The sequence below is a fragment of the Lissotriton vulgaris genome, chromosome 7, assembly GCF_964263255.1.
Source record: "Lissotriton vulgaris chromosome 7, aLisVul1.2, whole genome shotgun sequence".
Classification (NCBI taxonomy): Eukaryota; Metazoa; Chordata; class Amphibia; order Caudata; family Salamandridae; genus Lissotriton; species Lissotriton vulgaris.
The window spans coordinates 1515832299-1515848415 of NC_141695.1; the positions used below are offsets into that span (position 1 = coordinate 1515832299).

At 44.2% G+C, this 16117-nt stretch overlaps 1 protein-coding gene across 1 annotated transcript in view; it reads right to left on the reverse strand.

The window, feature by feature from the left end:
• The window catches only part of LOC147705912 (inactive serine/threonine-protein kinase TEX14-like), a 722788-nt gene that overhangs the window by 683691 nt on the left and 22980 nt on the right, over nucleotides 1-16117 (reverse strand). Inside the window, exons 2-3 of the mRNA XM_086929575.1 lie at nucleotides 4933-5047; nucleotides 2697-2862 (exon numbers count right to left, since the gene is read on the reverse strand). Coding sequence (XP_086785701.1) covers nucleotides 2697-2862; nucleotides 4933-5047 — 281 coding nt within the window. The remainder of the gene's footprint in view (nucleotides 1-2696; nucleotides 2863-4932; nucleotides 5048-16117) is intronic.

Here is a 16117-nt window from a genome sequence, read left to right on the forward strand (position 1 = left end):
TCTGTCTGAACTAGGTAGTGGAGTGAGCTAAAGAATGATGATGGATTAAACCATCGATGACTGCAGAGGCTGCCCTGCCCACAGTGCCCAGGCTCAATGTCGTCGGTCAGGTCGGGTAGCGGCTGACTTCAACGACGATGATGACTCATGGATGGACGTGGAGCTGCGGTGGTTATGGTGGGTGTGGCCTTGTGAAACAATCTGCGCACGCTGCCCCGCGCTTCGTGCACAGACCCTACCCCCCATCAGAACCAACAACCAGCCCGCACAAAGTGTTTGTGTCCCGCGGCACGCCCACCGGCAAGTGGCAACTCTGTCTGCAACAGTTAACATTGCACTGTAGTGTGAACTAAGGGCCGTGGCCCGCGGCTGCCCTGATGAACATATATTTATTAATTTATGAATCTTCTCTAGCACTTGGACTCAGTCTCAGGGCAGGCTTAGTTATTAAAGAGTCTCACACATCTGCAACTAGTCACTGTTAACTGCCGTGTGACTCACAGTGAACACGCTGCGCTGCACGCACTGAGTACAGTCACGGTAAATTTGAAAAAACATCAATGTGTGACGTGCGCAGCAGATGAGTAGACCCGGCCCTGATAATTAAGTGCTGATGCTAAGCACCGGAAAGCACCGGCACAAATTAAGCACTGCTCTGCAGTACACCATGTCTTTCAGCCAGTGAGTGATCAACATGGGGGCCAGTGAGCCACCCGCCACTTTGCTAGTAACAGAGCTATCCTCAAAAATGTTCTCATAGTGCCCCTAACTTGAGGTACGTAACACAACAAGCAGACCGCCGGTGTACACTGCAAGATTTGATTGGACATGACCTGCAAACAATTAACGACTGCCGTCCAGTATTGTGAGACAAGGTTACAGTGCCATGCCAAGTGCGAAAAGTCTGCATCTGGTGTAGTACATTGCTTACAATTACTTGTGTCCCGGAGACCTATCCTGTGTAGTTTGGACGGTGTATGATCGATCTGATGAATATATTTGAAATGAATTATCCTGAGGTTCCCATTGGGGGTTAGTCTGCCTGTCAGTGTACATATGTGCTCCCATTCCGTCGAGGTCAGTAGGGTGTCAAGTACAGTGTTCAAGCTACGGTCTTCCCTATGTACAATTTCAGCACGTACTGACTTATATAGCTTGGTTACCAGTTCCCGCCTTGAGGGTGCCACAAGCAACAACTGTAAAGACTGTAATGTGGGTGGTTCCACGGGATATGATTCATAATGTTTTTGGAATGCAAGTTTCAATCTATGAACAGTGAAGCAAAATAATGGTGTTTGGTTTGTAATGTACTAAAGGTCTTCAGACGTGAGAAAGTGTTCATCAATGAAGATATCATGCATTTGTCGGATACCAACCACTTGCAGCAAGCGAATCCAACCCATCTCTTCCATGACTGAAAGTGAGGCATGGTGTGCGATCGGCATGGCGGAAGGCATAAATCTGAAGTTTCTTCGTCAGCTTGCCAATCGATTGTCAAGCAGCTATAGTGGGGTCAATTGTGTTTATCTCTGTCGTGGGCGTGACCCTGTGCGTATGTGTAAGGATTCCAGCCAATGGGACAGGATGCGCGTCCCCATCCTCCACCTCGACTTGTGGTGTGAAGGCGTGTGGGTGGCACCAGTAGTAGGCGTACTGCGTCTGTGCACAGAGGTAGTAGAGGTATAAATCAGGTGCACAGAATCCTCCTTGAGCATAGTCCAGCCACTCTTTCTTTACACCGGTTCAGAGGAGACAGTCCTTTGTCCAGACGGGAGGAAAACTGCTAGCCTGGGATGTTTACTACATCCCCTCCGTGTGGAGAGACCGGGCACCCCTGTCTTAGTCAAAAGGATCTTCTTTGACATCTTAGCATATATTGACAAATGAGGACAAAAAAAGAATTAAAAAAAATAAGACTGCACTTCTCTGCAGCTTGAAGTCCATTATTAGAGCTTACAAGGGATCCACTAAAAGTGCATGTATAACGTCATGACAGCAAAAAAGACACATAACCAAAGGTAAAAGCCTGCTCAAGTAGTACCTGTGCATGTTGTACAAAGGAAGTCTGGCCTCAATGAGTTAAGAGAAAGCTATAGGGAAGATAGAAAGAATATTGCTTGGAATGACAAATGCATCAATTTTACCTATTTTTAGACCGTGAATCAATGTCCTCAGGTGGTCGCTATCACCTAAACTGGACATCCTACATATCAAGGGAGATGGCTGGATGCATGAGTACTACACAACTCGCAGCCTACAGAAGTGGGAACCAAAAGCTCCCTCTGCAGCTCAGGTGTAGCAAGCATTGCGCACAAGTGAAGCCCACAAGCATCCCTGGTTTCTCCATTTCTTTAGCAATACTTCCCTTTCAGCATTATTATTCTTGTCCTTACTCCGGATTCAATCTCCATCTGTCCCACAAAGGTGCAACATCCCTCAACGACAACTTCACACCATCCATTTCTCTATCCTTTTTAGGACATCACAGTGTACCATCGTTCCTTTTACACCCTATGCATGCCTTCCTCCAATTCTCTTACTCAATTCATTTTTCCCACATACTGCCAGTTAATTCCCATTCTGTATGCAGGCATTCTGGAAGCAGAATAGTTATGCTCTTGAAATTGTTCCATACAATGTCATCTTTATCCCAACCTAAATATTCCTGAATTAGACAGGTCTAACATAGTACCTACCTTGCAGTTACGATCTCTCCCTGCCGCCTTGGCCCAGTCTTGGGTGCTTCTGCCCTCCCCATCGTGCAGACGTAGGTCTCCACCAGCCTCATAAAGCTTCAGCAGAAGAGAGGGTTTGCAAGAAAAACAGGCAGCGTGTACCGGGGTGCTACCATTGGAACATCTGCTACAAGGGAGAGAAAGGAGATTTTTTAATTAGGGTTTTTAACATAGCAGCGAGCCAGTTCCCAAGAAGCAGTAGAGTACTAAGGGAAACAGTTATATCGCAGCCCAAGAATGCCAGAACCTATGTCCTGTGTATAAAGAGTGTGTGTGTGTGTGGGGGGGGGGGGGTGCGTGTGTATATATAAAAAAGAAGCAGAGAACTTTGGGTAGTTCTCAAATTTCGGCGGAAAGCAGCTCCTAATTAGAGCACTTGTAACACCAGAGACACTCCTAAATGTGCTCATCTCAAATGTCTGCTTTTCAATCAGTCTTTAAGCATAGGATTAGCAAAGTGCCATCCAAGCTGAGATAGAAAGGGAAAAAGTATTTTGTCATTTCTACATCAGAGTTATTAAGCATAGGACCAGCACAGTACCATCCATGCCAAGCTGTAAAATGACAAAAACCTTTTTTCACTCCAGGTACAGTATTACAGCTTTGAATTGGTAAAATACCAACCAAGCCAAACTGAAAAGAATAAAGGCAACCCCTCGCACGTGTTTTGCTTTCATTAGAGCTCTTCAGAGAGGTATAGATGTGTCCAGACACAAGGAAGCACCCAGTATAAGTGTGTCTCTCTTAAGAGGGGATTCTCAATGGCAGATTGTGTACCTCCCTGTTGCTAATCAGTAGCTTCTGAGACATTCAAGGCATTTTGTGGTTCTCAATGGCAAATACGGATTCATTTCTGGTACCTTTCCTATCTTAATGTTAGCAGTCCCTAGGATTAAAGAGATCCCGCTAATGGTGAACCTTCTACACCCACTTTTAGCATCCTTGCCTAAATGTATTTGTCCCATAGTATATTGCTGGCTACTTCTGAACTAATAATGTGCATCTTTGACATTCTTTGACATATTGTAAATTATCTTCAGTAGTATGGTATCCAGCGCTGGCACAATCATGGCTATCCTTGATGTCCAGAGGGATTCCTTGGCCTAATCATGCCAAACAGGTACCCTTTCTTTTTTTAACGATGGCACAAAGGCAGCCATCTCTGTTATAATGATGGCCAGTCTTCACCTACTGTTTTTTATCATTAGGAGCATGTTCAGCTATAGACCAGTGGTGGTTTAGGCAAAATGTTGCCAACCATGTAATACTGGGGCATCCTTGACATTATGGTTCCCATACCTGGCATGTCATTGTATTGCAAGGGCATGTGAGACATAATAGATCCATGTGAGGTATGTATTCAATTAGTAAATATTGAAAATGAAAATGTATTACACAAACTAATAATCTTCTGTTTGGAACAATTTTCCAGGGTATATTTATTACAAATGAAAACTATTCATTTTACAGCAAAATATATATTTTTTCATAATCTGATGTTTGAAAGCAAGATGAGTACATTCTGAAAATATATGTAAATTGGAAGTTAAAAGATAACTAATGCTAAGTTAGAGACATTTTGCTGATGTTATTCCCCTTGCTTCCAGAGAAGGTCTGCTGTCACAGTTGGCAATTCATTACTTATGTAGAGGCTTTCAGATTTATAAAGATATTTATGACACTGCAGATTGTATCCCTGTCCTGATTCAAAGAAGTGATCACCACTTGTAATCCTGCATTGGGTGGTCTCTAAAGTAATCCTGTCTGATTCATATCCCATTTTAAAACCAATGCAAATAATATGTTTAGTAGTAGTTTTCAAAGTGTATAATTCTTCAAAAGTAGTGCAAAGGTTGGAAAGGCCCCTGATCTAGATACCCTTATCAAACAGGTCAATCCCAAACCACATTCTAATACATAAACCTATTCCCAACTGGCATATCCATACAGATATTCTCTTAAATCCAGAAAATAAAGGGGCATACCCAAACCCACAGCAAATCTTCCCCCAACAACCACAAAGAATTAAACAAAATCTACTTAAGAACTAGTGGACCTACACAGACCTACCACAAACTCATATCAAGCCATCCAAAAAGTTATACAGCTCTACCTGGACTCATGCAGAGGCTTACCCTTGCAACTTTTAAGATGCATAATCAGTATCTATATTATGGGGAAACAGAATGATACTCACTGGTTAGGGTTTGCTCCATGCAAGAGAAGAAAATCAGCAGTCTCCAGTTGACCAAACAACGCTGCAAGGAAGAGGGGTGTCTGGCCAGCACTGTTCTCTGAATCAAAATCCATTCCTTTAAAAAAGGACATTAAGAATCACATTGGGAAGCCCAGGAATATACCAGTGCTACCTAATAAAAAACAAATTAGACCATAAGTGCTATTTTTTGAATAGTTAAGACTAATGTTCCCTCTAATTTTTTTCCTCTATGTGCGGTAGTGGAGGGTCTCTGTGCGCTGCAACCATGGATATGTGCGCCAGGAACCAGATGGCGCGTGTGTGCAGTGCCAAATATGGGAGGTCTCACAAAGGGGCATGACTGATGTAATTAAGGGCGTGGCATAAAAACACTTAAGCTAAAAATCTGTGTTTAGCTCTGGTATGTTGCTGCTTCTGTCATTCCATCCAGATACTACAACAAGTAGCATACACCTACAGCAAGCCAGGACCATGACTTTGTCACTGGTTGTTGGTAGCATAAATTAGCAACAACTACAACTTTGTTGTACAGAAGATTGAAAATGGGTTAGTCAATTTCAAAAATGCTTTATTCGGTATGTATGAATACAACCATATAGCAACAACATAAAATAAAATAAAAACAGCATATATTTATATCAATTTTGGTTTGCCAAATGCCATGATTACTTCAAAACGGTATACATTTAACACCACATATCCGACAGTCTTTAAAGTGCTTTTTAGTGCATTTGTATACTGATGTATGTGCAAATTTAGCAATATTAAATTGCAAGATTAATTGAATCGTCCTTACATATGTACAACTTACATTGGAGCATACTTCTACTAGTACATGTGCAAAGTAGCAAGATAAAGTGCAACGTGGCAATATCGTTCTTTCTGAACACAGTATACAATAGCAGCGTATATCTGGCATTTAAGGTGCCTATTTAGTGCATACCTCTGGAAGTAGATGTGCAAACTAGCATAATAAAGTGCAAAATGACTATACCATCCTTCCTAAAGTGCAGTATACATTTAGCAGCACAAAACCGGATGCTCTAGAAATGTTTCTCACTACATTCCAGTAACAAGGCATGTGCAAAATCGCAGTATAAAGTGCTATAAGTGATATAAGTATTGGAGATATACAATTTCTACATATAAAAAGGGGATGCTAAGCTGTCATAAAAATGCATCATTGGATGAGTTCATACAATAATTGATTTCCGTGCAAAAATACATTTTAAAATATAAGTGGCCACATAGAAACATACATTTGGGGTCTCTAAATTAAACATCAATTGCATTGCTGTTTTTGTACTACGCATATTGTATTTTAAAAAGATGGGTTTTAGGTAACATTTCCTAAGAGTATAAAAGTTACAAAATAGCAAAAAGTGACAAATACTCTGTTTGGATTTGCCATCACAGGGACATAAACATGTACCGGGTTTCTTAATTGTAGGAAATGCCACAAGATGGTGCACAATTCCCAACCGCAAACGTGTTAATACAAAACGGTGGGAACTGGTACTAACAATAGTTAGGTAAGTTTGGAAGCCTTCATTATTGTTATATTCTAGATATAGATTAAACGTACTTTGTTTTACATATCTTTCCGTTCTAATCCTATCTGTATGTTTAAGGAATGAAACTTTAAGCTCCCGCTTCGACAACACGAACCCCGTTGTTAAATCTTCAAAGATGTTGTAGCAGTACAGTGTCTTATACCAGTGTTGTATGTGGCATAACCAGGGGATATTTGAGCGGCGATCGAGCTTTAAACAATCAGAAATTACATCCTGGGTAAATTTTGTCTCTTCCTTTGCCCAGATTGAGCGCCATAAGGACAGGGGACGTAAAGCAATTAGATCATTAACATAATTCATGCCAAGTTACCTATGTACTATCTCAGTTGAAGCCGTAGCCGGTGCACAAATTAATCGTTTTAAAAACACGTTTTCCTCACGTTGAATCAAGTTAGCACTCTGGGCACTATAGCCCCATATCCTGGCTCGTGATTGGCTGATGTTATACATCTTTAGTTATATATTGACAACATTTCATGTATTCTGGGTTAGTCCTTGATGGAGAGGTTGTAGCGTAATGGCTAGAGCTGCTGACATTGGAGCTGGGTAGGGGAAGAAGGATCGAGTCTTGGCATCTGAACACCATCCCGTGATTCTGGACACATCTTTTGTGTAATATAATTGTTAACCCTGTAAAGCACTCCAATAGCTTTGGGACAAGTTTGCGCAATATAGAGCTGCCAATATTTACTAACAAAAGAGTACAGCAAGTTTAAAAACAGGGCGTTTGCATTCAGATTAAACTGAAAGTACATGCTGTGTTTTTAAGGTTGCTGTATTCTTGTGTTACTAAAGAGCAGCTGCGGGGCAGATTGTGTGCTTTTGTTTAAGTATTCATTTTAATCACAGCTCGTGAAGGGGCTGCAATTAACATGAATACTTAAACAAAAGCCCAAATCTGACAGTGCCCTCAGCTCAAATGCCCCAAGCCGAGACAGACTTACCGGCACTCCTGACTTTTCCTCTGCCGTCCACACGGCTTCCAGGAAATGCCGTTTTTTCGTGCACTCGCATTTTTAAAGCGGCGGCGCAACCAATCTTGCGGGATGTCCTGTGTGTCTGTGCGCTCCACACACGCCAGTGTGCGCCTGCAGCGAGAAAGGTGTGCGCACAAGCACCTTAAAGGGAACAGTGGTCAAGACAAGGTGGTAGCTATCCTGAAAGTGTAGAAAAACACCTTCCAAGATGAATGGCCACAGCTATTGGCCTTGTCATTGGTTGCAAAATTACATCACGTAGCACTGGCAATTTAAACAGCTTTGGCTGGGAATCTTGGAATGTTACTTTTTAAACTTTCAACATGGCTGCCATGTTGCATTTATATGTAATGTGATGTCCATCATGAAAATATAAAAAAGTAATAGCAGTCACTGCTAATGGATTTGCCAATGCTGGTACCATTTATGAGCACTGGAAAAACCAAAGTGTGGCCAGTGGTAACCGACAGCCAGGGACAGAGAGCCTGGGGAGGGGTGAGACAGAGACACTAAGTCGGAGGTAGGCTTCAGGGGAACTTGGAATTATTTGGGGAGAGAGGGTGTTGTACCATAAGACATTTTAGTAATGTATGGAGTGCGCAGTACCATTAAAAACTTATTATGAGTGAGCTCCTGCTTACGAATATTGTGACGTTATTCCGAAAACTAAAATCCTGCATACCATGACTCCGCATTTATTACAACGCCTGAGCAATTACTCCGCAGTACTATCACTCCTCAATCTTTTACCCCGCATATAACTTTACCACGCATGCCTTTACAACACAAACGATTCAGAAAAGGGGGTGGTGATGAACAGAGTGTCTGAATTAAGCAGACCACTCTTACCCAGTCCAAAGATCAGGGCTTGATCCATCACCGTTATTTATCTCACTGCACCATCCCAGCTCAGAACCTGGCTATATGCAAATCAGTCTGTCCCTGGCTCAGTGCATCATGGGAGCAGGGCAGACCAAACTACCAAGCCAATTCTTCACCAGAAAGGAGACAAGCTACCGGGGACCGGTTTCTGGCATTTCAGCCGTCTTCGGCCCGGCTTGCTTGAATCCTGATGGTGCAGTGAGAAAGGGACTCATGTCTGAGTATACCCTGCCACATCTATAGTGGCCAAAAACGATTCAGAAAAGGGGGTGGTGATGAACAGAGTGTCTGAATTAAGCAGACCACTCTTACCCAGTCCAAAGATCAGGGCTTGATCCATCACCGTTATTTATCTCACTGCACCATCCCTGCTCAGAACCTGGCTATATGCAAATCAGTCTGTCCCTGGCCCAGTGCATCATGGGAACAGGGCAGACCAAACTACCAAGCAAATTCTTCACCAGAAAGGAGACAAGCTACCGGGGACCGGTTTCTGGCATTTCAGCTGTCTTCGGCCCGGCTTGCTTGAATCCTGATGGTGCAGTGAGAAAGGGACTCATGTCTGAGTATACCCTGCCACACCTATAGTGGCCAAAAACGATTCAGAAAAGGGCGTGGTGATGAACAGAGTGTCTGAATTAAGCAGACCACTCTTACCCAGTCCAAAGATCAGGGCTTGATCCATCACCGTTATTTATCTCACTGCACCATCCCAGCTCAGTACCTGGCTATATGCAAATCAGTCTGTCCCTGGCCCAGTGCATCATGGGAACAGGGCAGACCAAACTACCAAGCCAATTCTTCACCAGAAAGGAGACAAGCTACCGGGGACCGGTTTCTGGCATTTCAACACAAAGGCATGTGTGGTGAAGCCCAACAGTGAAGGCGCAGCACACAATCGTGGTCGCTTCCTTTTATTTTGCAAGGCATGCAGGGGAAACACCATCGCTTGTTCCAGCTTTCAAATATGCCCTTTATCAATGACTCCGGCATTTATGGAGAAAAGGCAGCAATTAGTCCCATCGCACTCGCTGTGGAATTTATAGTTCCGCCCATATGGGCGTGGCAACAATTTGCATTCTGGTTATAGTAGTTCTTACCTCAAATGTTCCCCAATGGGTGCCATAATATTCTCCATTTTTCAAAATTTAAAACCCCACAGGGTAGCTGCCATGGAGCAATGGAGCAATGGAGCAAAAAGTGGAGAGGTGACCATCCAAAAAGGGCACTTTCCTACACACAGTACAAAGTGAATGGCCCTGTTCATCAAGACATCACAGAGGATCTGCAAACAAAAAAAGGATTTAAAAGATTCCAAAATTAGAGGAAGAGCAGAGTCCCTGGCTGAGAGTGACGATCTCCTTGTCAAGATAAATTGCAAATACAGAAACAAAATTCAGTGAGTTTACAGAGCTTCACAAGCTCACAAAATTAGAAAAAGACAAGCATCATTTCAAATTAGAGACCATGGGTATGTTGGCCAGGCAAGATGGCAGACTGCACCTATTGAACTGCTGCTCCCCCGTCCCACCAAGTGATCAGCTCAATCCGCAACCCCTGCAGCCGCAAACAGGGAGCAATAGGTGACCCGTGGTGGCGAGAGCCCTCTGGCTCCGTTAGAAGGCAGAAAACTGTTTGGCACCAATGTAGTGGACACCATAACGGGGAAAGAAGCTTACCGCAAGGAGCCGGGGGGAAAAGATGGTCGTTCCATGCAAATCCTACAATGTGCAGTGACCATAACCCGGAGGGACTGTTATGCTCCTGGCACACTCCCACGACTGAGGAGTACGCCATTACGATCAGTGCACCTCCATGGAAGCCAGACAAGACTGCCATTGACCCGCAGGCCACAGTTGAGCCAAGCGATTCACCCACACCGGACAAGCACAGGGTGGGCAGATCCTGAAGAGCCAAGTGGTCTGAGAGACTGGCTTAGATGTCGACATTGGTGTCATCTGCGGTAAGGACGACTGTCTGCTACTGGCAGGAGAGCCCTTGGTTTGCCTGTGCAGTTTTTTGTAAAAGGGCTTACTGCCTTCTACCCCCCCCCCCCCCCCCCCCTCTTCGGCTCCGTGTTGAGGGTCTGGTGCGTTGGGGGCCGGGGGGTACGATGGATTGACCAGCCTTGCAAGGTGAGAGGCTGACATGATTAAACGCAATGGTGTGAGAATTGTACCCTATGCTGATGGCACTCAGTTGATCATCACACTGGTGCAAGATGACGGCAGGGCAGCAGCAAAGTTCAAGCCTGCTCAGAGAATCTTGAAGAGTGGATGGACTCTAGCTGCCTGAGACTGAATGCAGGAATGACAGAGGTGCTGGTAATCGAGAAACAACCCTCGCTTTGGACCTCCGCCTGGTGGCCATGCGAATTGGACCTACTCTTATCCCCAAATTAAAAGTTAAAAATCTGAAAATCATCTTCAACCCCTCTCTCTCCTTTGCAAATCAGATTACAACTAAGATTGCCATTTATTTTAGAGTATTAAAGATGGTTCGAAAAATTCTGTGGTTCTTACCTGAATCGGAAAAAAACGGTTATATAGCTGGTATCTCGCTTGGACTATTGTAATATACTTTACTTGGGGATCTCAAAGGGCAGGCTGGGGATGCTCCAAAGGGTAAAGAATGCAGCAGCCTGGTTACTGCAAAAACCCCGAAAACAGTCCTCTATAAGATCAGGACTTCCCAAACTACATTGGCTCCCTATAAACAGAGTTTCTTTCAAGCACTCTGTTTTGGCTGTTGTGGAACTTCATCTAGAAAAAGAAACCATAGGATTGCGTATAAGTTCACCGGCAAGCTTGCCAAGAAAGCCTTGAAGAGAAACAACTTGCTCTTCAATGGGGATTTCTACCTAAAAACAAAAGGTACTGGGATGGGACATACCTTTGCCTCAGTGGTAGCCATTCCTTTTATGGCTGAATTTGAAGACAAGGAAAATACTAATTGTCCTGTAAGCATCTGTTTGCAGTATGAGTTGATTCACATGCTTACTTAGCATTATATAGCCATCTAGTGTTGGGCACGAACATTTGTAAGTTGTTTTCTTTGAACAAGTACTTCAAGTCATACGTTTTTGTGTGAATCCTTCTACTGATGTACATTGCACATGAGTATTGGACATGTTGGGTTCTTTTCGCACAGTGGGTGAGAGTATGTATGAAGTGGCAACATCGATATGGTATGTGAAGCGCGAAGTTCATGGAAATACTGTAAGCATGATATGCAAAAGGCAGGCTTCTAGGGTGGAGGGTGGATGTATGTGAATCTACAGCACTATAGATCTGTATAGGATAAGTAGCATATTTCGTTCTTAGCATGTGTGGCTGTAGATACACATGCTTGGCATAAACTGTAAACAAGTGTGTTCTGTAAACAGTGGCTAGCGTGTAGATTCCATCTAGCCCACCATGGCCTCTTGGCCGACAAAGACGTCCACAACAGTAATGCTCGGTAAAGGTGTCTGGTGATATGTAAGAGGTTGTCTTGCAAATATCACTCTTTTCTTACAAGTGAAGTATGCTCTGGGTGGAACAGATAGGTCTCTGTTTGTGCTGTGGTAGCAGGTTTGAATACATCTGACTATCCATCTAGGTCTACTTTTTAGATGGGATGCCCTCTGTGTTGTTTTGCAAAGGCAACAAAGATCTGATAGAATTTTCGGAAAAAGGCTTCATCCTGTTGACTACATAAATGCTCTTCCGCCATACATGTGCATAGCTTTTTCCATGACCGAATCAGGTCACTACATGAAGACTTGGAAATCTATGGTTTAATTAAGGTGGAAAGGGAGCAACCTAGGATTCGTTCTAAGAACCACTCTCTCCTTGTCAACCTGAATGAAGGGCCTGTACCTAATGTGCATACGATCGCCAGCAAATGTCTGCTTACCTATTAACATCACCTCGCACCAGCTCGTTACTCCACCGGTTTTGTTGACGCTGTGGGCCGAACTGGAGCTGTGGCCTGCTTGTGCCCCCTCCACCCCTATGTTGCCAGTATAGAGAGGTCTGGTAGGGCCTCATGTGACCGGGAAGGACATCCCTATCTCCTTCTGGCCTGACTTGCACCGAAGGGATAGAGCATCTATCCACTGGCGCTTACCACACTATGGTTGCAAGACTCAACCCACATATTGGCACTGATTCCCCATCTGTCTCACAATGGGTAAACATGATGCTAAGCTTACAAATATCTACTTTGAGAGCAGGCTTTCTACCCATCAAATTGAGCATACTCAAGATCCTAAAGTTGATATGCCAAAGCTGGAGGAGACTACCTTGCAGGATGCAGGTCCCCACACGATTCTTGGATGTTGAGGCAAGTCTAAAATCTGTAGACTCCAAACTGTATCTTCTCACAAATTGACTTGACCATGTTAAACAATGAGTAGACAAGCATGATACGAGACTGGACCACTCGGAAAATAGGGTTTCAGACGCGGACAATCTACATACAAATCCAAGGAACACCTACTGAGGATGGACAAAGTGCTAGAGCTACTTAAGGCAAAGAATGAGAATCTGGAGAGACGGTCAAGACACAATAACCTCCATATAATAGGAATTCCGGAAACCACTGCCATTTCAAGAATGGAGGACTACATCAAGACCCTGTTGCCGGACATATTTGTAACTGACCTATCTCCAGTTTTCATCAATTCGAGGGCCCATGGATAGCTCGGTCCAAGGCCGCCTACGGGTGCCCATCCCTGCTCTATCGTAGCCCGTCTGTTGAACTATCGGGATCGCAGTGTGGTCCTCAGGTTGGCCTGAAAATGTGGGGCAATACAACATCAAGGTAACAATATCTTCTTCTTTCCTGCTTTCATTATGGCGGTCCAGGCAGCCCGCTGCGATTTCCTACTGGCCCAGAAGATTATTTAACCAGATGGCATGCCGAACGCTGTCCTATACCCTGCCAAGTTGAGGATATCCTACGGGGGCAAAATGCATTTTTTCACCAATGCCAAATCAGCCCTAGAATTAGCCAAACAGGTGGCTAAGACTCATCGATCCCCAGCGACTTCACCTCACTCTTCTACAGGAACTCCGATAAGTGACGATGATTGATGTTTCCCTTAGTATATTATGTATGGCCACTTTTCTAATTGTTGGCTAATTGCCATGCACTGTTGCTCAGAGGTAAAATTTTGCATCACACATTGCACTCATGGCCTTTACAAATTCAGCTTATGTCACGCTGTTTAATTCCATTCCATACAGCCTCACATGGAATATACGTAGGCTAAATGATGGCAGAAAGACACGATTGGTCCACTCCTATCTTAACCGACACAAAATTGATGACTGTTTCTTACAAGAGACCCATCTGGCCAAAGTCCCTGCAGCTAAGCTTCACACAAGGGGGTGGGACGAAATGTACTCCTCAACCTATTCCAACTATGCCAGGGGAGTCACAATATTATTAAAAAAAGGATCTCCCTTAGCAAACCTTTCATCTCCTGTGTGATAAGGAAGAACGTTATGTTATATTAGTAGGCACCTTTTACAAACACCCTGCGTTTCTGTCCGCACTGTATTGTCCCAACAGTGATGACCCAGGGTTTTTCACGGAGGTGTGGCACCATATATTGGACTTTCGGCTCCTGGACCGTATTATGGGGGGAGACTTCAACATCCCACTTGAATTCTCTATGGACAGATATGGGACCTACAGATATCCCCGTCCCAAGGCGGACAAAACCCTGCATACCTAGATCTTTGGCAACCACTTACAATATACCTGGCGTCTTACACATTGCGATGCATGTGAAGAAACATGCCTCTCCTCACATCATAACAAATGGTCAAGAATAGACTTTTGGTTAATATACAAAAATGCTCAGACTTGGACCAGGTCTATAAGTCAACTGCCATACAGCTCTGGGATGCCTTGGGGTAGCTAGGCGCTCTAAAAAGTCTTTTTCATTCATTTATTCATTTATTCATACACCCTTTCTGATCATGCACAAGTAAAGCTCATTCTACAGGCCCCCCACACTCTGCCCCGGGCATTTATTTGGCATTTTTCGACCAGGCTCGTTTGTGGGACGTTGTATACGGGGAAGAAATACGGGTAGCCATTATTGAACATTTTGAACATAATGCAGGCTCCATGCAATCTCCCTCCACACTATGGGAGGCTTCTAAGGTAGTCATACGGGTGTCTGCATTGACAAACAATCTGGAGTCCTTAACACCTTGGCTGCTAGGCGTTTTCCCCCCCTGTGCTGGAAAATGCTTGAGTACATTATTCATGACGAGCTCAGCTCGTCATCAGCACAGCTCAACTGTGCATCATGACGAGCTGAGCTCGTCATGAGCATCGAAAGGGTTAAAGCTATCCGCTGGATGCTCTCCAGAATACAAGTGGACTTTCGTAACCTCTAATTGGACTTCTTTAATTCCCAGGACGCCTCCATATTCGCCAATATCAGGAACAAATTGTCAGAATACCAAGGTTAAGCGATTCGCAAAACACACCATTAAGGTAAAGAAGCCCAAGCTCGTTTAGATGGCGAGGGACACCACCTTGGGAAAAACACTAGCAGGACTACTTCGAAACCACACGCTTCAGCTTATGTGGCAGAGCTCCAAAACGCAGAAGGCCTAACCATTTCCTCCCAAGCTGATCTCACAAGCGTTATAACCTCTTTCCATGCCCAACTTTCTACCACCATCCTAAGAGCTGACTCCGAGAAGCTTAAGGCATATCTGCATACTATTTAATTCTTATGGCTAGACAACGCCCACTGGGAATATCTAGATTCACCCATAACTGCAGAAGAAATCCTCACTCTCCCCTACAAGTGCCAGCACGACAACTGACCTAAATACCTCAACGACACAATAAACTTCAACGTACCCAACAGAAACCAGCGATCCTACAACCTCGCAATGGCCGAAACCCCGCAGATTCGCAGAACTAGATCAGGCAGAAGATCGTTCTCTCACATCGCAGCCAAGACCTGGAACAAGCTGCCGGTAGACATCAGACATGCCCCCTCCCAGGACACCTTCAGTTTGCCCTTTTTATACATAATCGATGTTGCATGACCAATAGGGCATGCCTACAAGATGGCGGTTATCCTCCACACACTACAACGTATAGTAAGGCACTGGACCCATGAGCATTACACTCTCTCATATCATGTCACCGTGACTCAATCAACATTGTTTCCCATGGCAACCAGGGCTTTCACCAAACTATTTTTTCGGTAATAGTTTTTAGCAATCTGTCGGAATCGAGAGCACACTGACACCGCTCTCAATGTTAACAAGTGACTCACTTTAACTACGCTTCGGATACATGGGTTAATATTCTGCCGGACCAATGATTGATGCGTCTTTCGCAACGAACAGAGCAACCTAACAAGATAGCAGATTATTATTGCCCCCGTTAACTTTTACTTCGGACCTGGACTCATGCACTTCACTCCGACGCAGATCACGTCAGGCGTGCTTGAGACCTTACATTTTCCAAGATGGCCTCTTCGTTTTTCCTCTTACTTTATGCGAGTGGACTGCCGTGCTGCTAGTCACTGTGGACTATCCTACTACAGGGGTGAGTACAAAGTTTTTTTTTTATATTTCTTTTTATTAAACCAAGGCATCAAGAGAAAAAGCACAGTACAGAAGAATCACGTCATAACATCACATTACATCTTTAGGGGGGGGGAGCGGGGATCAAGGTACATTTGTGTCAAGCGTTCAAGGGGGATGG